The following is a 20,775-nucleotide window of genomic DNA, read 5'->3' as shown; positions in this document are numbered from 1 at the left end:
GGTCCCATGTGTTTATTTTTGTCTTTATTTCCATTTCTCTAGGAGGTGGGTCAAAAAGGATCTTGCTGTGATTTATGTCATAGAGTGTTCTGCCTATGTTTTCCTCTAAGAGTTTGATAGTGTCTGGCCTTACATTTAGGTCTTTAATCCATTTTGAGCTTATTTTTGTGTATGGTGTTAGGGAGTGATCGAATCTCATACTTTTACATGTCCCTATCCAGTTTTCCCAGCACCACTTATTGAAGAGACTGTCCTTTCTCCACTGTACATTCCTGCCTCCTTTATCAAAGATAAGGTGACCATATGTCTGTGGGTTTATCTCTGGGCTTTCTATCCTGTTCCATTGATCTATCTTTCTGTTTTTGTGCCAGTACTATACTGTCTTGATTACTGTAGCTTTGTAGTATAGTCTGAAGTCAGGGAGCCTGATTCCTCCAGCTCCATTTTTCGTTCTCAAGATTGCTTTGGCTATTCGGGGTCTTTTGTGTTTCCATACAAATTGTGAAATTTTTTGCTCTACTTCTGTGAAAAATGCCAGTGGTAGTTTGATAGGGATCGCAATGAATCTGTAGATTGCTTTGGCTAGTAGAGTCATTTTCACAATGTTGATTCTTCCAATCCAAGAACATGGTACATCTCTCCATCTATTTGTATCATCTGTAATTTCTTTCATCAGTGTCTTATAATTTTCTGCATACAGGTCTTTTGTCTCCTTAGGTAGGTTTATTCCTAGATATTTTATTCTTTTTGTTGCAATGGTAAATGGGAGTGTTTCCTTGATTTCACTTTCAGATTTTTCATCATTAGTATATAGGAATGCCAGAGATTTCTGTGCATTAATTTTGTATCCTGCAACTTTACCAGATTCATTGATTAGCTCTAGTAGTTTTCTGGTAGCATCTTTAGGATTCTCTATGTATAGTATCATGTCATCTGCAAACAGTGATAGCTTTACTTCTTCTTTTCCGATTTGGATTCCTTTTATTTCCTTTTCTTCTCTGATTGCTGTGGCTAAAACTTCCAAAACTAGGTTGAATAAGAGTGGTGAGAGTGGGCAACCTTGTCTTGTTCCTGATCTTAGTGGAAATGGTTTCAGTTTTTCACCATTGAGGACGATGCTGGCTGTGGGTTTGTCATATATGGCCTTTATTATGTTGAGGAAAGTTCCCTCTATGCCTACTTTCTGGAGGGTTTTTATCATAAATGGGTGTTGAATTTTGTCGAAAGCTTTCTCTGCATCTATTGAGATGATCATATGGTTTTTCTCCTTCAATTTGTTAATATGGTGTATCACGTTGATTGATTTGCGTATATTGAAGAATCCTTGCATTCCTGGAATAAACCCCACTTGATCATGGTGTATGATCCTTTTAATGTGCTGTTGGATTCTGTTTGCTAGTATTTTGTTGAGGATTTTTGCATCTATGTTCATCAGTGATATTGGCCTGTAGTTTTCTTTCTTTGTGACATCCTTGTCTGGTTTTGGTATCAAGGTGATGGTGGCCTCGTAGAATGAGTTTGGGAGTGTTCCTCCCTCTGCTATATTTTGGAAGAGTTTGAGAAGGATAGGTGTTAGCTCTTCTCTAAATGCTTGATAGAATTCGCCTGTGAAGCCATCTGGTCCTGGGCTTTTGTTTGTTGGAAGATTTTTTATCACAGTTTCAATTTCAGTGCTTGTGATTGGTCTGTTCATATTTTCCATTTCTTCCTGATTCAGTCTTGGCAGGTTGTGCATTTCTAAGAATTTGTCCATTTCTTCCAGGTTGTCCATTTTATTGGCATAGAGTTGCTTATAGTAATCTCTCATGATCTTTTGTATTTCTGCAGTGTCAGTTGTTACTTCTCCTTTTTCATTTCTAATTCTATTGATTTGAGTCTTCTCCCTTTTTTTCTTGATGAGTCTGGCTAATGGTTTATCAATTTTGTTTATCTTCTCAAAGAACCAGCTTTTAGTTTTATTGATCTTTGCTATCGTTTCCTTCATTTCTTTTTCATTTATTTCTGATCTGATTTTTATGATTTCTTTCCTTCTGCTAACTTTGGGATGTTTTTGTTCTTCTTTCTCTAATTGCTTTAGGTGCAAGGTTAGGTTGTTTATTCGAGATGTTTCCTGTTTCTTAAGGTGGGATTGTATTGCTATAAACTTCCCTCTTAGAACTGCTTTTGCTGCATCCCATAGGTTTTGGGTCGTCGTGTCTCCATTGTCATTTGTTTCTAGGTATTTTTTAATTTCCTCTTTGATTTCTTCAGTGATCACTTCGTTATTCAGTAGTGTATTGTTTAGCCTCCATGTGTTTGTATTTTTTACAGATCTTTTCCTGTAATTGATATCTAGTCTCATAGCATTGTGGTCGGAAAAGATACTTGATACAATTTCAATTTTCTTAAATTTACCAAGGCTTGATTTGTGACCCAAGATATGATCTATCCTGGAGAATGTTCCATGAGCACTTGAGAAAAATGTGTATTCTGTTGTTTTTGGATGGAATGTCCTATAAATATCAATTAAGTCCATCTTGTTTAATGTATCATTTAAAGCTTGTGTTTCCTTATTTATTTTCATTTTGGATGATCTGTCCATTGGTGAAAGTGGGGTGTTAAAGTCCCCTACTATGATTGTGTTACTGTCTATTTCTCCTTTTATGGCTGTTAGTATTTGCCTTATGTATTGAGGTGCTCCTATGTTGGGTGCATAAATATTTACAATTGTTATATCTTCTTCTTGGATCGATCCCTTGATCATTATGTAGTGTCCTTCTTTGTCTCTTCTAGTAGTCTTTATTTTAAAGTCTATTTTGTCTGATATGAGAATTGCTACTCCAGCTTTCTTTTGGTTTCCATTTGCATGGAATATCTTTTTCCATCCCCTTACTTTCAGTCTGTATGTGTCTCTAGGTCTGAAGTGGGTCTCTTGTAGACAGCATATATATGGGTCTTGTTTTTGTATCCATTCAGCCACTCTGTGTCTTTTGGTGGGAGCATTTAGTCCATTTACATTTAAGGTAATTATCGATATGTATGTTCCTATTCCCATTTTCTTAATTGTTTTGGGTTCGTTATTGTAGGTCTTTTCCTTCTGTTGTGTTTCTTGCCTAGAGAAGTGCCTTTAGCATTTGTTGTAAAGCTGGTTTGGTGGTGCTGAACTCTCTCAGCTTTTGCTTGTCTGTAAACGTTTTAATTTCTCCATCAAATCTGAATGAGATCCTTGCTGGGTAGAGTAATCTTGGTTGAAGGTTTTTCTCCTTCATCACTTTAATTATGTCCTGCCACTCCCTTCTGGCTTGTAGAGTTTCTGCTGAGAGATCAGCTGTTATCCTGATGGGGATTCTCTTGTGTGTTATTTGTTGTTTTTGCCTTGCTGCTTTTAATATGATTTCTTTGTGTTTAATTTTTGACAGTTTGATTAATATGTGTCTTGGCGTATTTCTCCTTGGATTTATTCTGTATGGGACTCTCTGTGCCTCCTGGACTTGATTAACTATTTCCTTTCCCATATTAGGGAAGTTTTCAACTATAATCTCTTCAAATATTTTCTCAGTCCCTTTCTTTTTCTCTTCTTCTTCTGGAACCCCTATAATTCGAATGTTGGTGCGTTTAATGTTGTCCCAGAGGTCTCTGAGACTGTCCTCTGTTCTTTTCATTCTTTTTTCTTTATTTTGCTCTGCAGCAGTTATTTCCACTATTTTATCTTCCACCTCACTTATCCGTTCTTCTGCCTCAGTTATTCTGCTATTGATCCCATCTAGAGTATTTTTTATTTCATGTATTGTGTTTTTAATCGATGCTTGATTCATCTTTAGTTCTTCTAGGTCCTTGTTAACTGTTTCTTGCATTTTGTCTATTCTATTTCCAAGATTTTGGATCTGGGAAATAGAATCTTGGATCATCTTTACCATCATTATTCTGAATTCTTTTTCAGGTAGACTGCCTATTACCTCTTCATTTGTTAGATCTGGTGGGTTTTTATCTTGCTCCTTCTCCTGCTGTGTGTTTTTCTGTCTTCTCATTTTGCTTATGTTACTGTGTTTGGGGTCTCCTTTTTGCAGGCTGCAGGTTCGTAGTTCCCGTTGTTTTTGGTGTCTGTCCCCAGTGGCTAAGGTTGGGTTAGTGGGTTGTGTAGGCTTCCTGGTGGAGGGGACTAGTGCCTGTGTTCTGGTGGATGAGGCTGGATCTTGTCTTTCTGGTGGGCAGGTCCACGTCTGGTGGTGTGTTTTGGGGTGTCTGCGGACTTTTTATGATTTTAGGCCACCTCTCTGCTAATGGGTGGCGTTGTGTTCCTGTCTTGCTAGTTGTTTGGCATAGGGTGTCCAGCACTGTAGCTTGCTGGTCGTTGAGTGAAGCTGGGTGCTGGTGCTGAGATGGAGATCTCTGGAAGATTTTTGCCGTTTGATATTATGTGGAGCTGGGAGGTCTCTTGTGGACCAGTGTCCTGAAGTTGGCTCTCCCACCTCAGAGGCACAGCACTGACTCCGGGCTCCTCAATTTGGGATGATGTGTTGTCTATTCATGTATTCCACAGATGCAGGGTACATCAAGTTGATTGTGGAGCTTTAATCCGCTGCTTCTGAGGCTGCTGGGAGAGGTTTCCCTTTCTCTTCTTTGTTCTCACAGCTCCTGGGTCTCAGCTTTGGATTTGGCCCCGCCTCTGCGTGTAGGTCGCCGGAGGGCGTCTGTTCTTCGCTCAGACAGGACAGGGTTAAAGGAGCAGCCGCTTCGGGGACTCTTGCTCACTCAGGCCGGGCGGGAGGGAGGGGCATGGAGTGCGGGGCGAGCCTGCAGCGGCAGAGGTCGGCGTGACGTTGCACCAGCCCAAGGCGCGCCGTGCGTTCTCCCAGGGAAGCCGCCCCTGGATCCCGGGACCCCGGCAGTGGCGGGCTGCACAGGCTCCCGGAAGGGCGGTGTGGGCAGTGACCTGCGCTCGCACACAGGCTTCTTGGCGGCAGCAGCAGCAGCCCCAGCGTCCCACGCCCGTCACTGGACTCCGCGCTTTCAGTCGCGACTCGCGCCCGTCTGTGGAGCCCCTTTAAGCAGCGCTCTTAATCCCCTCTCCTCGCGCACCAGGAAACTAAGAGGGAAGAAAAAGTCTCTTGCCTCTTCGGCAGCTCCAGAGTTTTCCCGGACTCCCTGCCGGCTAGCTGTGGCACATTAGCCCCCTTCACGCTGAGTTCTCGCCGCCAGCCCCAGTCCTCTCTCTGCGCTCTGACCGAAGCCCGAGCCTCAGCTTCCAGCGCTGCGCGCCCCGGCGGGCGAGCAGACAAGCCTCTCGGGCTGGTGAGTGCCGCTCGGCACCGATCCTCTGTGTGGGGATCTCTCCGCTTTGCCCTACCCAGGTATGTGGGGAGTTTCTTGCCTTTTGGGAGGTCTGGGGTCTTCTGCCAGCGTTCAGTAGGTGTTCTGTAGGAGTTGTTCCACGTGTAGCTGTATTTCTGGTGTATCCGTGGGGAGGAAGGTGATCTCCGCGTCTTACTCTTCCGCCATCTTACCCGGAAGTCCCCAGCAATAAACTATTTTTAATTAAGATATGTACATTGGTTTTTTTTTAGACACAATGCTATTGTACTCTTAATGGATTATAGTATAGTGTAAACATAACTTTTATATGCACTGGGAAACCAAAATTTCATGTGACCCATTTTATTGCGATATTTGCTTTATTGTCATGGTCTGGAACTGAACCCACAGTTTCTGTGAGGTATGCCTGTATTTACATCATCTCCCTGACCCTTGAAGGTATTGAGTTGCAACCTCAGACGAGAGTCTTCAAACTCTGCTCAGTTTCTACTAGTTTTTGCCAAATAAAAAAGCCTATGAATCAAAGCAGTATTCTCAAGCATTCCTTCTTGGTCTGAACCACACTTTATTAGAAACTTGTGTATTTGAGGGGATTGAAATATTCTTTTTTAAATGTATTTTTTTAAAATATAAAATGATGTAATAATGGATGGTGCTAGGGCTTCCCTGGTGGTGCAGTGGTTGAGAGTCCGCCTGCCGATGCAGGGGACACAGGTTCGTGCCCCAGTCTGGGAAGATCCCACATGCCGTGGAGCGGCTGGGTCCGTGAACCATGGCCGCTGGGCCTGTGCGTCCAGAGCCTGTGCTCCACAACGGGAGAGGCCACAACAGCGAGAGGCCCGCGTACCACAAAAAAAAAAAAAAAAAAAAAAAAAAAAAAATAGTGCTTAGTTTTGAATTTTTGTTTTTTTTTAATTTCAAATGTCCTTGCTTGGCAAAATAAAAATTGGCAGTCCTATGTTGGTTCCTATTTAAAGAAAATTGGTCTGGGAGATCTAAAATATTAAGAACCCCTCGATTTTAAAAATGTGAAAATATGATGAGCAATTGTTGGGGGGGTCTTGTTTTTTTATAATATTGATACTTCAAAATCTTATCCTAGAGTTATTCCAGAAATTATCCCACCAAGGGAGGAGGGACAAATTAGGGGTATGGGATTAAGAGATACAAACTACTATGTATAAAATAGATAAGAAACAAGGATATATCGTATGACACAGGGAATTATAGACATTATCTTGTAATAAGTTTTCAAAGACTATAATCTGTAAAAATACTGAATCACTATGTTGTACACCTAAAACTAATATTGTAAATCAACTATTCTTCAGTAAAATAGATCTGACAAAAAAAGAAAGAAAGGAAGGAAGGAAGAAAGAAAGATAGAAAGAAAGTTATCCCTGCATAGAACTCCCCATATTAGGATAAGCATAGCAGTAAAGAACATGCTACAGTCCCATCCTTGCTTATTACTGTGGGACACTGGATGTGGTTTTTTTTAAAATAAATTTTTATTGGAGTATAGTTGCTTTACAAGGTTGTGTTAGTTTCTACCATACAGCAAAGTGAATCAGCTATACATACACATATGTGCCTCTTTTTTTGGATTTCCTTCCCATTTAGGTCACCACAGAGCATTGAGTAGAGTTCCCTGAGCTATACAGTAGGTTCTCATTGGTTATCTATCTTATACATAATATCAACTGTGTATATATGTCAATCCCAATCTCCCAATTCATCCCACCCCCCTGGATGTGTTACTAAGTTTAATTTAACCCACTTTTTAAAATAAGTGTTGTAAGTAAAAGGCTTAATTTGTCCAATACATAAGCTTTTTATGTGATTGAGCTAATTTTTTTTCACCTTCAAGATAATGTCCATCAAATGGAGCTTATACTAGAAAACTATCATACTCTTCTTGTGCCACATGACATTTTCATTTTAAATAAAGTAGAATTACTCAAGCATTTTCATCCCTGTCTGCTACCACTATCATTAACTATAATGAATCTTTATTCTTCTCAGAATCCTTTACTAAAGATGTATGATTCACCAGTAAAGGCACAAAACCGACTGTAAAAGTGATTGGAACCTGGTTCCTCAACATTTCTCTTTTGGAATTCTAAAGAAGAAAAAGTCCACTTGTTGGGTTGCAAGCTCCCTGTGATTTTGTGTGAGAGTAAAAAAGAGAGAGAAAATAAGACATTTATAAAATGTTTGGATTGTTATTAGAGTTGCTATATGTGCCTCTTAAGTGTGTTTAGCATAAGAAAAAGGCAGATTTTGTAGTTCTGGATTGTTAAAATTTCTCCTGAAGGACAGGAGAGACGTTGGAGGATTCCAGTGGAGGCTTGTACCTCAAGACCAGTGGGCTCGAGAAAGGAATAAAGGGGCAGAAATTTAGGGGATGGAGGTGGGGGTGAGGTGGGAGGAGGGGCGAGAAAAAAGGAGGTCAGCTGGAGGAGGTCATGGTAGAGAAACAGTGACCTGTGCCTTCCTGATCTCCCGTTCCCCAGCCAAAGGGCCAAAGGCTGGAACTGGCTACTCCTGCGATGCAACATTTTATCTGCTGTGTCAAAAACAGTTTTTTTCCTATTCACAGGAAACTGTTTTCATTGGAGGTGTTGTTCCAAAACAGGAAAAAAAAAGTGTCACAGAAAGGTAAGGTATGTAATTAAGTTCTAAATGTGTATGTCATGCCAAGAAAACACTTTCCCTCCCCAAATGTTAAGGAATAAAAACACATCTCACGAGAAATATATAAATAAATATTGCTCCATTTTTCCCCCTAGAAATGCATCATGGGATGCCTTAAATCTTCTTAGCAACAGTACTTGATAAGCAAGTGATTACATATGTATTATTTAGCACTTGGGAAGTACTTGACCAAAAAAAGTGATTATTTATTTATTGTTTAGTGTCAGTATTTAGTATTATTTCTGTGTAGAGTTCTGTGGCGGTAGGGACAATGCCTTCTGTTTGTTTGTTTTGTTTGTTTTTTCATCCCCAGTGCTGTACACGGCAAGCCTATGGTAGGTGCTCAGTAAATGGTGATGCCCCTAACTCAAAGAAGGTAGGCTCCTTGGTGGCTAATAATTGGGCAGTCCATTAAAAGAAAAAATAACTTGCACTATGAGTGGGCAGTCTTACTTCTAGGTCTCTATCCTCCAGAAACTATGGTGTGTGTCGATAAAGGTATATGTACGACGATATTCGTTGCAGCCTTGTTTGGAAAAGCAAAATTGGAAAAGCCCAATCACCCATGAATAAATGGTTAAATAATCTAGGGAACCTCCAACAATGGAGCACAATGCAGCCATTAACAGAATAAGGTACTGACCTAGATAGATGTCCAGACCACATTACACTTTATTGATAAAAGCAAGTTGCAGACTAATATGTACAGCATGATTTCATTTTTGTAAAGAAATAAAAATATGTGTTTCATGAGATATCTATATAAGTGTGGGAAAATTCAAGAAAGGTACCCACCAAATGTGCAGAAGGGCTAGCGATGAAGTGTGGGATCAGAGGGACCCCTCCGCTTCTTTCTTTATAGGATGTGTGAAGTAGTAAGATTATGGGAGACTTTTACTTTGGAGGGAACACTTCAAGTTAAAAATAAATTAATTTTCTACTGATGAAAGAATTTTCAATTTTTTTTTTAATATGCAGGGCTTCCCTTGTGAGCAAGCAGATTTTACTTCAATCAGAGGGCTCTAGAAATTTTGGCTTTCTTCAAAGTGCCTTTAAATTTGAGCCTGCTTTTTTGTAGTAAAGAACTTTTTATTGTTTGTGGTACACTATATCAGGCAAATCTATTTAAAATATTAATGTTTATCTCATTAATTTATTTGCATTAGCTGAGCACTGTGAACAGCTGTGCAGTTTCTAAACTTCACTCAGTGTTTGGTCCAGCAGCTGTACTGGCCAAAAGTTGCACCCTGGTCAGGAGCTGTTTTAGAATAAGAAGGAGGGTCTTCAGCTGAGTCCAAAAGTATGGCAATGGCTGATGGCAGCCATGGCATTAGTTATATATTACTGTGCTTGAAAGAAAACAAAAGTATAATTCCTTATAGAGTCTAATCAGGCTTTTTCCAAATGGGCTGCCCTCACCACTCATCTGTGACTCTGTGGCTTACAACTACTTCTTGGGTCAGATGGAAACTCCTGGAATGCTCTTCCTTAGGCCCTCAGCTGAATGCCTCCCTTCTCACCAGTCACCCTCTCCCATTTCTCTCCTTTGATCTGCCTTTATTTCTCAGACAGGCTCTCTCCTTTCTCCACCCCCACTTCTGAGCCTTGTTCAAAACTCATTCTACCTTGATGCTGTTCTAGAACAGACTCCGCCTCCTCTTATCCACTCCTCTACCTTTAAGAGGGAGTATTTACAGGTGAATTAATTGACACACAATGAAAGAAAAACAGAAGCCAGCGACTGCCAACAATACAGACTAAATACTTTATTAGGTTCCAAAATGAGAAAATGGTAGTGTGAAACTATTTTAGTATAAATCCACCACCCTCCGCAAAGAGCCGGCCTTAGCGTCCATGGCCCCCCAGTCGTGGTAGCGCCTGTACTCTTGGGGTCGCAGTAGGTACTGCCGGCCACAGTAGTTGGGCATCTCATAGAGGACCCAGCAGCCCTCCAGCACGTGGAGGGAGCGGACCTCATTCAGGTGGAAGCGGTCCTGGATGCAGGAGCAGTCCTCGCTCAGCTCCACCATGAGGCCTTTGTGATCCTCTCTCTCATACAGCCGCAGCCTGTGGGAGGTTGTCTGCTCGGTCCACAAAGAGAAAGAGCAGAAAAAACAACCAAACAAGAGATAAACTTGGCAGGTTGGAGCATGAGGTTGTCAGTGTCAAAACTGAGACTCTGAAATTGCTGTGAATGCTTCATATGGATCTGTGTTCTACTAGCATTTAACAAATGCTCATTTTCTACTTCTTATGTGAGAGATGGAATTTTTAAGAAGTTCAAGGTCTGGGTTAGAATCCATCATGAACTCAAATATCTTGATTCCTAATTCTTAATTCCATAATTTCTTGATTCCTAGGTAATAAACCTACATTTTGGGGGAAAATGATAAGTATTTTGCCTATATTTTAATATGAATATTATCTCCCAAAGTTATATACATATACACATAAATTTACCACTAAAACAGGATTTTAAAAAATCACATCCTTTGGTGGAAAATTTGTTTAAATAGTCTGAAACCAGAACTCAACTGATTTTCCAAATTAAGAAAAATTATCTTTTCCAAAATTGGAAGATAACTTTGAATAGCCTATATTAACAACAGAGTTTTCCATTTTTACTAGTCTGCAGTGGAAATTTTCTAATTTGTTCATTATCAATTCCTTTACTATAGGTAAAAATTAATTTGTTAGAAATACTGCCTTCTTATGCCTAAACAGCTTCCCACTCGCAAGTTTGTTTTATATCCCATTGTGATATTACATTTGTCACAGACAAGCTTTGACTGACCTAATGGCAGCAAAGATGAAAAACAAAACTAACTCTTTCCCTAAGTGAATTCTTCCTTACGTTCTCTGCTGTTTTTGTGCCGGGATCTACCTGGGCTTTGGTAGTTACCCAAAGCCCACTTAACCCTTAGGTGTATTTAAAGGAAAACTTCCCTCGCCCTAACACCCATCAATAACAGAGTGAGGACACTCAGGTGGCATGATTGGAATCAAGCTGAACTCACATGGGGGATGAGAGAGCAGGAGCGGATGGAGTCGTTGAAGCCCATCCACTGCTGGTAGTCAGGGTAGTCGCCGCGCCGCAGGAAGTACTGGTGGCCCTGGTAGTTGGGGCGCTCGTAGAGCATCCAGCAGCCGCTGTCCACCCGGATGGAGTTGCAGCGGCTGAAGTAGGGCTGCAGGTTGGGGCAGTCGCTGCTGCACTCGTAGCAGCGGCCCTGGAAGCCCCGGTCCTCGTAGAAGGTGATCTGCAAAGGAAGTGTAATTCAACATTAAATCATTTGCTCCCCATAAGAGATCTTGTATAGAGGCATTTTTCCCCGCTCCATTTTATTTCACTGTGTTCCGTTTACCTTCCCCATGGCTGGTTGACACGGATGATGCGAGTTCAGTGTGATGGGGCCCCGGCAGCGCAGCGGGTCTATATAGCAGGACGGCTGCTGTGTTGGCAGGAACGACACAAAAGGGGCCCCGGGGGTGAGTAAGGGGATTTTATGGATCCCTCTGCGCGCTGCATTCAGTGGAAATGCCTGTCTAGTCTGCCCTCATTCTCTGGTATATTCTAACGCTGTCCTGTTCGGGCTCTGGATGAGTCCCTAGAGTTGCTTTTATTTGGATTCTTAGTGTTTTATAAATTTATCAGCACATCAGTCTGAACGTCTGACCTGAAACTCACGTCTCTATACATATGATTCATTGATGCCCTGTGTATTTTGGGGGGAAAATCCCTGTCTTTATGGAAGTGCCCCAGAATTCCAGAGAGGCTGTGGGTGAAGCAGAATGCCACAAGCACTAATTTTCCTGGCCCACGGAGACCACTCTATCTTAAAACTGCTTTCTTCACAAGACTTGTCAATCCAGTACAGGACACAAATCTGGATTCTGATTCTTGCTAGTTTTGACAAGGCTTTAAGGCATGGCTTTTAACTTCCTCTTTGGTGAGTACGCTTCATATAACTGGAAACCAGCCCCGCGTAGCCGACTTGTGATAAGAACCAAAAGAAAGGTTTTTATGACCATTGGGTTCAAGACTGAGAAGTATATTGCTTTATAGATTGCTTTCCGTTTACCAGGGGAAGGCAGTAAAGCTTCGTGGACTCAGAATGTCCACTTAGTAGCCACGTGAACTTGGCAAGCCACACAACCTCTCAGAGCAAGAGTTATTTCATAATACTTATATCATTGGATATAGTATGTTGAATGAGAGAGAGAAAGAAAGAAAGAAAGAAAAAGAAAGAAAGGGCCTACAGCCTCTAATATTTGAAAGCTGGTCTGGCCCTCAGAGCTAGGCCATATTTCCCTATTAGACATAAACAATCTCACAGAATACCGAGGCAAGGTTACCCTGAGACCACGATGAAATGAGACAAAATAAGGCGACTTCGTAATTTTGTCTAAGCATAGGCAAAAACAAAGCGAATGTGCCACCCACAAAATACCAGACACAGGCCCTCTCTCAGCCAAAATGATAACTGCTGCTTCTATACCAATGGCAGCTTAATCCTTGTTCTTTGCTCCCTTCCCCATGAGTAGATCTATTAAGATATCCAATCATAAAATTACCCTTGCTGTCTGACAACATCCAATTTAGTGAACTCCTGCTTTTTATTTTATTGTTTATATTATGTTTTTTTGGCCGCACCGCACAGCATGTGGGGTCTTAGTTCCCCGACCAGGGATTGAACCTGTGCCCCCTGCAGTGGAAGTGCAGAGTCCTAACCACTGGACCACCAGGGAAGTCCAACTTCCCCAAGTCACCCAACCAAAGTACAAATCCTATCACGGTTCTTTCTAACCTTCTTACAGAGACAGTCCATGCTTCCCCATGGTGTATGTTCTCTCCGTCACTGTAACCAGTAACAAACCCCTTTGTTTCACAACAGGTGTGTCTGGTGGCTTTTGGCTAAAGGACATTGACCTGAATAAATGGGATTATGTGTTTAATGTGTTTGGCACATATTTGGCACATACTTGGCACAAATGAGCACTGAATAAACGTTTGATACTAGGAATAGTGAGACATTATTAAGGATGACTTCAGCCCATTTGTCTCTCAAAAATGTTCAGTCCTCTCAAAGATGCCTGAAAAATGTCTCCACCACAAAGCCATTGTGTGGTAAAAATGTAGATTTGGAAGGAACTTTAGAAATCATCTAGTGTTTTTCAAACTCCAGGGTGCATTAAGAATCACCTGTGCTTATTAAAAATGCTAATTGCCAGGCTCTACCCTCTTCTGAGACGCTGCATCATTAGATCTGGAAAAGACTCTAAGAATCTGTATTTTTAACTGGCAGCAGCAGGTTGTTCTTGGACCAAACTTTGAAAAACACTACTCTGATTTATTCCTTCTTCTTTTCTTTTCTTTTCCTTGTGTGTGTGTTTGTGTGTGTGTGTGTGTGTGTGTGTAGCTGATATACAGTGTTTTGTTAGTTTCAGGTGTAGCGATTCAGATTTACATATATTTATATCTATTCTTTTTCAGATGCCTTTCCCTTATGGGTTATTGAGTATAGTCCCCTGTGCTATATATGAGGTCCTTGTTGTTTACTATTTTATGTATAGTAATGTGTATATGTTCATCCCAAAGTCCTAATTTATCTCCCCGCCCCTCCGCCCTGCCATCCATCTTTACTTTTGTATTCTCACTAACTGGAAAAATGAACTGGCCTGTAAAGTTTACTCAATAAATGTCTGGGGGATATGAACGTTATTCCCTCGTCTGAAATTCATCATTGTAATAGTCCACGGGACCTCTTTCAAAGGCTCAGCACAACAGGCTTACACACTCACATCAAAGTTCAGCATTTACAACTTTCAATGTGTAGGATGACACAAGCACCCTGCATTTGATCTAGTTTGTGTACGGTATGTAGGCTGATACCAGGGTTATCTCGAATTGTTGGTTCATCTTCATGGGGAGAAGGTTAGTGGGATCCTGTAGGGTATCCCTTCTCTGCTTTCACCTCAGACACTCATCTCTTCAAGGTCCCAGTGTTTAGAGAGAGGATAGAGAGAAGGAGGAAGGGTAGATTAGGAGTTAGTTTGGGCATAATGTCTTCCCCCGGCCACTCCCCACTGTTGACTTTTTCTTTACGTTGGGATTAGAGGGTGGATAGCATTCTCTTTGCCTGTGCCCCAGGAAGGGAAGCAACTTGCAAACTTGGTCAATGAGATCCAGGGTCTCTAGTTTTATGTGCCTTCAGTTCAGGTGTTTCAGGATAATTTCCATGTCTGATGCCTGTGATTTTATGCCTACTAGGCAAATAATGTAAAACTTGGCACTCCAAGAAGCTTTTGGCTTTCTCATTCATGCTTGCTGTATTATTATTGGCAAACAGAGGACCCTGGCTAATGTCTCCAGGAAGCCAACACTAGTTTTGGGAGCTTAAAGGTTAAAGAACTGAGATTTAGGAACAATTAATATCCAATAATATAAGAATCTATTTTTCCAGGGAAGGAACCTTTATAAAGAGCCTTACCATGTTCTGCAGTTTGCCTGGAACGGTCCTGGTTCATGCTTCTTGCTCCAGTGTAATCCTTAATAGAACACACTCACTCTCAAAAATGACTAAGGATAAGCAACAAATTATATGCTTGTTCTGGTAATAAGCCACTTGGGTGGTGGATATGGAGCCCTTGAATGCGTGAGATGGAAGGAGACTACAGAGAATGAACAACCATGTGGGTACATCTAAGGACAGGGAAGAGAGGAGCAAGGAAGGGAAAGACCAGGCCCCCCAGCAGCAGGTTGGAGCTTGCAGACTAGAGCAGGGTCATCCAATATTAAACTTGATATTGTTGTGCTATTGTGATCTAAACTTGCATCTCTCCCCTCACAACCTCTATAACAAAGCCGGCTGCACACATTAATGCTTTATGTGAGAAATGGTTCAGGAGTTCAAGGAAAAGGCACTATGTTTCCACTTTGGGTCAGTGTGGATCCACTCAATGACAAGGCAGGAGTTCAGAGTGGAGAGTAACTGGGAAAAGCGTAAACAACTCGTCTCCTCTCCAGAATTCCAAGAAACATTGCGTATATGTGTGTTGAAAGAAGTGGGTACGTAAGTCTCCCACGTGCTGTGAGATGAGCTTTGAGCCATTTATTAGGATCTCAAAGGATGGGGTACTTCAGATGAACTTTGACCTGAAGCTGTCAGCTTCACTGGGGAACTTTATAAGAAACAGTCCTAAGAACCATATTTAATTATCACAGGATGTTATTGAGGATGTTGTTTACTCAGTATCTTCCTTACTAGGACCCACAAGAAAATTTTCTTTTAGGTTTCAGTACTGGGAATGGTTAGGCTAGTCTTGAATAATTAATTAATTTGTCTTATGGACTCTGTCAGTCATGGAACTGATCATGTTTCCTTCTATGTCTTGGCTGCTGGATCCAAATCAGGTTCTAACTTCAGCCACCAAAGTGCCTTTATAGCACCCAGTTTGTGCTCAAACTTCACTCCTGGCTCCATCTCTCCCTCTCAATCACTCTTGTGTTTTTTCCGACCCAATTTTTTCATTCACCTATTTTTAATTTCTTTAATTTATTATGTTGTAATTTTTTATTAGTGACCTTAATCTATGTTGTTAAAATAAAGAAAACAACTGAATCAAACAAGCAAACTCCAGAAAATTTTAGTGCCCTATTTTTGATTTAGTATTATTTTTCTTTATTATTATTATTATTATTATTATTATTATTATTATTATTATTATTTTTGCTGCATTGGTCTTCATTGCTGCACATGGGCTTTCTCTAGTTGTGGCCAGCAGGAGGTACTCTTCATTGCGTGCCCGGGCTTCTCTTTTTGCAGAGCATAGGCTCTAGGCACATGGGCTTCAGTACTTGTGGCATGCAGGCTCTAGAGCTCAGGCTCAGTAGTTATGGTGCATGGGCTTAGATGCTCCGTGACACGTGTGATCTCAGCCCAGGGACTGAACCTGTATCCCCTGCACTGGCAGGAGGATTCTTAACCACTGCACCACCAGAGAGGTCCCTTATTTTTCCATATATGGTCATAGTACTTTACTCCCATTAAAAGGATGGGAGGCAGGGACTTCCTTGGCCGTCCAGTAGTTAAGACTCCGTGCTTCCACTGTAGGGAGGTGTGGGTTTGATCCCTGGAAGGGGAAATAAGACCCACATGCAGCATGGCCAGAAAAAAAAAATGATAGGAGGCAGAGTTTTCCTATGTGCATATGGTTTTTCGTAAAAATCCTGAAAATTTTGTACAAAACACATATAACAAAGAGACAGTGAATTCTATTGGGAAATCTCATGGAGGTATGAGGTATTGGAAATGGGAGAAAAGGGATGGAGGCTGTTAGAAGGATAAAGAGTGCAGTAGGTAAGAGGACCAGTTCATTTATTTGTTTGTTTATGGAGCTAAAGTAAGAGTCTAGATGAGAATGGCTTTCCTTATCAATTAAGACTTGGACTATATAGGGAAGATGGTGGGGATAACCTGGAGGGATAACTTGAGGTGTTTCAATAAGTACTTGTTTATTATTGTAACTGTAAATATATCCTTGTAAGATTAACCACAAATGGGTTGAGCCCAGTTGAACTGAACTTTGAGCCTACATGGCCTAGCCTTTAAAAGAATGCTGGCAATAATACCTTTGACTTACTTCCCCTTATAAGAGGTTGTTCCCCATCTTGAAAACATGTTATCATGTCTGGCCAAGTGCCATTATTGCTTTTGAAGTCCTAATAGATTAAAAAAAAGGCAGGACTCTATTAGTGCCAGAAACACAAGCTAAATCTTTTATTAGATTCTAAAGGAGAAAAGTGGAGAATGAAAATACTTTAGTAAAAATCTGTCACCCGTCTTAGAGAACCAGCTTTGGCATTCAGCGCTCCCCAGTCAAGATATCTCCTGTACTCCCCTGGCCTCAGGAGGTACTGCCTTCCCCTGTAGTTGGGCAGCTCATAAAGGACCCAGGAGCCCTCCAGCACATTGAGAGAGTGGATCTCATTGAGGTGGAAGCGGTCCTGAAGAGAGAGACAATCGTCTGTGACCTCTGACATTTGTCCTCTGAAGTCATCTCTCTCATAGATTCTCATTCTGTAAGTGCCGGAGTGCTAGGGTGGCAGACAGAAAAGAAAAAGTAAGTGAACACAAATAGAGAGAAATTAAAGTTCCCTTAGTCCAAGTCTGCTTTCACCACAACCATGTCGCAGAGTTAAGGAGCCTTCCTGGACCCCATCGCCCACCCATGAATCTCATGGTGGATGGGCTAAGCTAGGAACAGAACTTAGCAGCTCTTTAACTGCTATGCACCAGTCTCTGTCCTTCAGAATTTAGGTTTGTCTAAAATAAAATTGATCATTTTAGTGCTTCTTATTAGAGAACATCCCTCTCAAAGGAGAAAAGTGAGCATCATTGGAAAGTGAAGCCTCATTTGATGTATTACCCTTGTTATAAAGGAATCAACATTTAGCTATTTTCTGTAAGGCTAATGTTTTGGTTTTCATGCATACTATGGATTATTAAGCTCTTGCAAAAAAATAAGATGACACATCTTCCCTACCTCTGTTTTCATAACTTCATTTTCAGTTCAAATTTCCACCTATGTGACTCTTAAGCTTCCTTTCTGGCCTCCTACCCTTCACTTCCTCATTCCCTCAGCAGCAGGAATGGTCTTCCTGCAGCTCTGTTTGGATGACACCATATCTCATGCTCCCGCACGTCTACACATTCTTCTAAGAACTCTGCCTTCACTCTCTAGGAAAGGCTGAATCTCAAACTTTAGTTTTGGATGTGGCCTTTCCTCTAATTTCTACCTCTAGGTGAGCTAATAGGCACTGCCAACAAAATCAGAATAGAAGCTAGGGTGCCTGTCTTCTCTGGGAGGATCATCAAATAGAAAAGTAAGCCAAAGCAAGCAAAAGTATTTTTATCAATTAAACAGAGCCAGATTGTATTTATAAGTTGTGATGTATTGGAATTCTGAGTTGATATGGCTTGGAATGACCACTTTAAGAAATTATATCTTGCAGTGGGAGTTTGGGGTTAGCAGAGGCAAACTATTCTATATAGAATGGATAAACAACAAGGTCCTACTGTATAGCCCAGAGAACCATATTCAGTGTCTGGTGAAAAACCATAATGGAAAAGAATATAAAAAAAAGAATGTATGTATGTAAAACTGAATCACTTTGCTGTACAGCAGACATTAACAGAACATTGTAAATCAACTATACTTCAACACACAAAAAAGAAATTATATCTCGAACAGATGATAACTTCAGTCTCTTCTATGTTCTGCTTTTTGTTAATGAGTCTTTTCATTTTTGATTCCGTTTAAAACATGAAAAACTGGGAACATGTGATTTTAAAAAAACCACCAGAGTCCATGAAGAATGGCTTGCTATCTGGGACGCCCTCTAGAATGGACTGCCTGCACTGGCTCACTCCCCCTGTCTGCTATCCAGTTGGAACCATTTGGTTGAAGGATGACAGTTTTTAATGGCTTTGATTTGCAAAGAGAGGAAGGCAAAGACAGAGCCACACTCACTGTGGGGACGAGGCGGCAGGAGCGGATGGAGTCGTTGAGGCCCATCCACTGCTGGTAGTCGGGGTAGTCGCCGCGCCGCAGGAAGTACTGGTGGCCCTGGTAGTTGGGGCGCTCGTAGAGCATCCAGCAGCCGCTGTCCACCCGGATGGAGTTGCAGCGGCTGAAGTAGGGCTGCAGGTTGGGGCAGTCGCTGCTGCACTCGTAGCAGCGGCCCTGGAAGCCCCGGTCCTCGTAGAAGGTGATCTGCAAAGGAAGTGTAATTCAACATTAAATCATTTGCTCCCCATAAGAGATCTTGTATAGAGGCATTTTTCCCCGCTCCATTTTATTTCACTGTGTTCCGTTTACCTTCCCCATGGCTGGTTGACACGGATGATGCGAGTTCAGTGTGATGGGGCCCCGGCAGCGCAGCGGGTCTATATAGCAGGACGGCTGCTGTGTTGGCAGGAACGACACAAAAGGGGCCCCGGGGGTGAGTAAGGGGATTTTATGGATCCCTCTGCGCGCTGCATTCAGTGGAAATGCCTGTCTAGTCTGCCCTCATTCTCTGGTATATTCTAACGCTGTCCTGTTCGGGCTCTGGATGAGTCCCTAGAGTTGCTTTTATTTGGATTCTTAGTGTTTTATAAATTTATCAGCACATCAGTCTGAACTTCTGACCTGAAACTCACGTCTCTATACATATGATTCATTGATGCCCTGTGTATTTTGGGGGGAAAATCCCTGTCTTTATGGAAGTGCCCCAGAATCCCAGAGAGGCTGTGGGTGAAGCAGAATGCCACAAGCACTAATTTTCCTGGCCCACGGAGACCACTCTATCTTAAAACTGCTTTCTTCATAGGACTTGTCAATCCAGTACAGGACACAAATCTGGATTCTGATTCTTGCTAGTTTTGACAAGGCTTTAAGGCATGGCTTTTAACTTCCTCTTTGGTGAGTACGCTTCATATAACTGGAAACCAGCCCCGCGTAGCCGACTTGTGATAAGAACCAAAAGAAAGGTTTTTATGACCATTGGGTTCAAGACTGAGAAGTATATTGCTTTATAGATTGCTTTCCGTTTACCAGGGGAAGGCAGTAAAGCTTCGTGGACTCAGAATGTCCACTTAGTAGCCACGTGAACTTGGCAAGCCACACAACCTCTCAGAGCAAGAGTTATTTCATAATACTTATATCATTGGATATAGTATGTTGAATGAGAGAGAGAAAGAAAGAAAGAAAGAAAAAGAAAGAAAGGGCCTACAGCCTCTAATATTTGAAAGCTGGTCTGGCCCTCAGAGCTAGGCCATATTTCCCTATTAGACATAAACAATCTCACAGAATACCGAGGCAAGGTTACCCTGAGACCACGATGAAATGAGACAAAATAAGGCGACTTCGTAATTTTGTCTAAGCATAGGCAAAAACAAAGCGAATGTGCCACCCACAAAATACCAGACACAGGCCCTCTCTCAGCCAAAATGATAACTGCTGCTTCTATACCAATGGCAGCTTAATCCTTGTTCTTTGCTCCCTTCCCCATGAGTAGATCTATTAAGATATCCAATCATAAAATTACCCTTGCTGTCTGACAACATCCAATTTAGTGAACTCCTGCTTTTTATTTTATTGTTTATATTATGTTTTTTTGGCCGCACCGCACAGCATGTGGGGTCTTAGTTCCCCGACCAGGGATTGAACCTGTGCCCCCTGCAGTGGAAGTGCAGAGTCCTAACCACTGGACCACCAGGGAAGTCCAACTTCCCCAAGTCACCCAACCAAAGTACAAATCCTATCACGGTTCTTTCTAACCTTCTTACAGAGACAGTCCATGCTTCCCCATGGTGTATGTTCTCTCCGTCACTGTAACCAGTAACAAACCCCTTTGTTTCACAACAGGTGTGTCTGGTGGCTTTTGGCTAAAGGACATTGACCTGAATAAATGGGATTATGTGTTTAATGTGTTTGGCACATATTTGGCACATACTTGGCACAAATGAGCACTGAATAAACGTTTGATACTAGGAATAGTGAGACATTATTAAGGATGACTTCAGCCCATTTGTCTCTCAAAAATGTTCAGTCCTCTCAAAGATGCCTGAAAAATGTCTCCACCACAAAGCCATTGTGTGGTAAAAATGTAGATTTGGAAGGAACTTTAGAAATCATCTAGTGTTTTTCAAACTCCAGGGTGCATTAAGAATCACCTGTGCTTATTAAAAATGCTAATTGCCAGGCTCTACCCTCTTCTGAGACGCTGCATCATTAGATCTG

At 41.6% G+C, this 20,775-nt stretch overlaps 2 protein-coding genes across 3 annotated transcripts; both read right to left on the bottom strand.

Annotated features, from left to right (window-relative positions):
- Window positions 1-9,797: 9,797 nt before the first annotated feature.
- LOC309809778 (gamma-crystallin C) lies at window positions 9,798-11,597 on the bottom strand (the record flags this gene model as incomplete). Of its 2 annotated transcripts, none has more annotated exons than XM_082631211.1 (3): window positions 11,355-11,597; window positions 11,007-11,249; window positions 9,798-10,073 (listed from the first exon to the last, which is right to left on the bottom strand). In XM_082631211.1, the coding sequence occupies exons 1-3, from the start codon at window positions 11,361-11,363 to the stop codon at window positions 9,798-9,800; spliced, it is 528 nt and encodes a 175-aa protein (XP_082487337.1). In that variant the 5' UTR covers window positions 11,364-11,597. The 2 variants fall into 2 exon arrangements, with proteins under 2 accessions (XP_082487337.1, XP_082487338.1); XM_082631212.1 differs by having other exon boundaries at window positions 9,798-10,070; window positions 11,355-11,531.
- A 5,213-nt stretch (window positions 11,598-16,810) lies between these two features.
- LOC309809736 (gamma-crystallin B) lies at window positions 16,811-19,113 on the bottom strand (the record flags this gene model as incomplete). Its single annotated transcript, XM_082631137.1, has 3 exons — window positions 18,871-19,113; window positions 18,526-18,765; window positions 16,811-17,086 (listed from the first exon to the last, which is right to left on the bottom strand). Exons 1-3 carry the CDS (start codon window positions 18,877-18,879, stop codon window positions 16,811-16,813), a joined length of 525 nt encoding a protein of 174 aa, XP_082487263.1. The 5' UTR covers window positions 18,880-19,113.
- Between the last annotated feature and the right edge of the window lie 1,662 nt (window positions 19,114-20,775).

The sequence above is a fragment of the Mesoplodon mirus genome, assembly GCF_964341445.2.
Source record: "Mesoplodon mirus genome assembly, chromosome: 8".
Taxonomy (NCBI): Eukaryota; Metazoa; Chordata; class Mammalia; order Artiodactyla; family Ziphiidae; genus Mesoplodon; species Mesoplodon mirus.
Note: the sequence above shows the minus strand (reverse complement) of the source record. Positions and strands in the feature narration are given on the sequence as shown.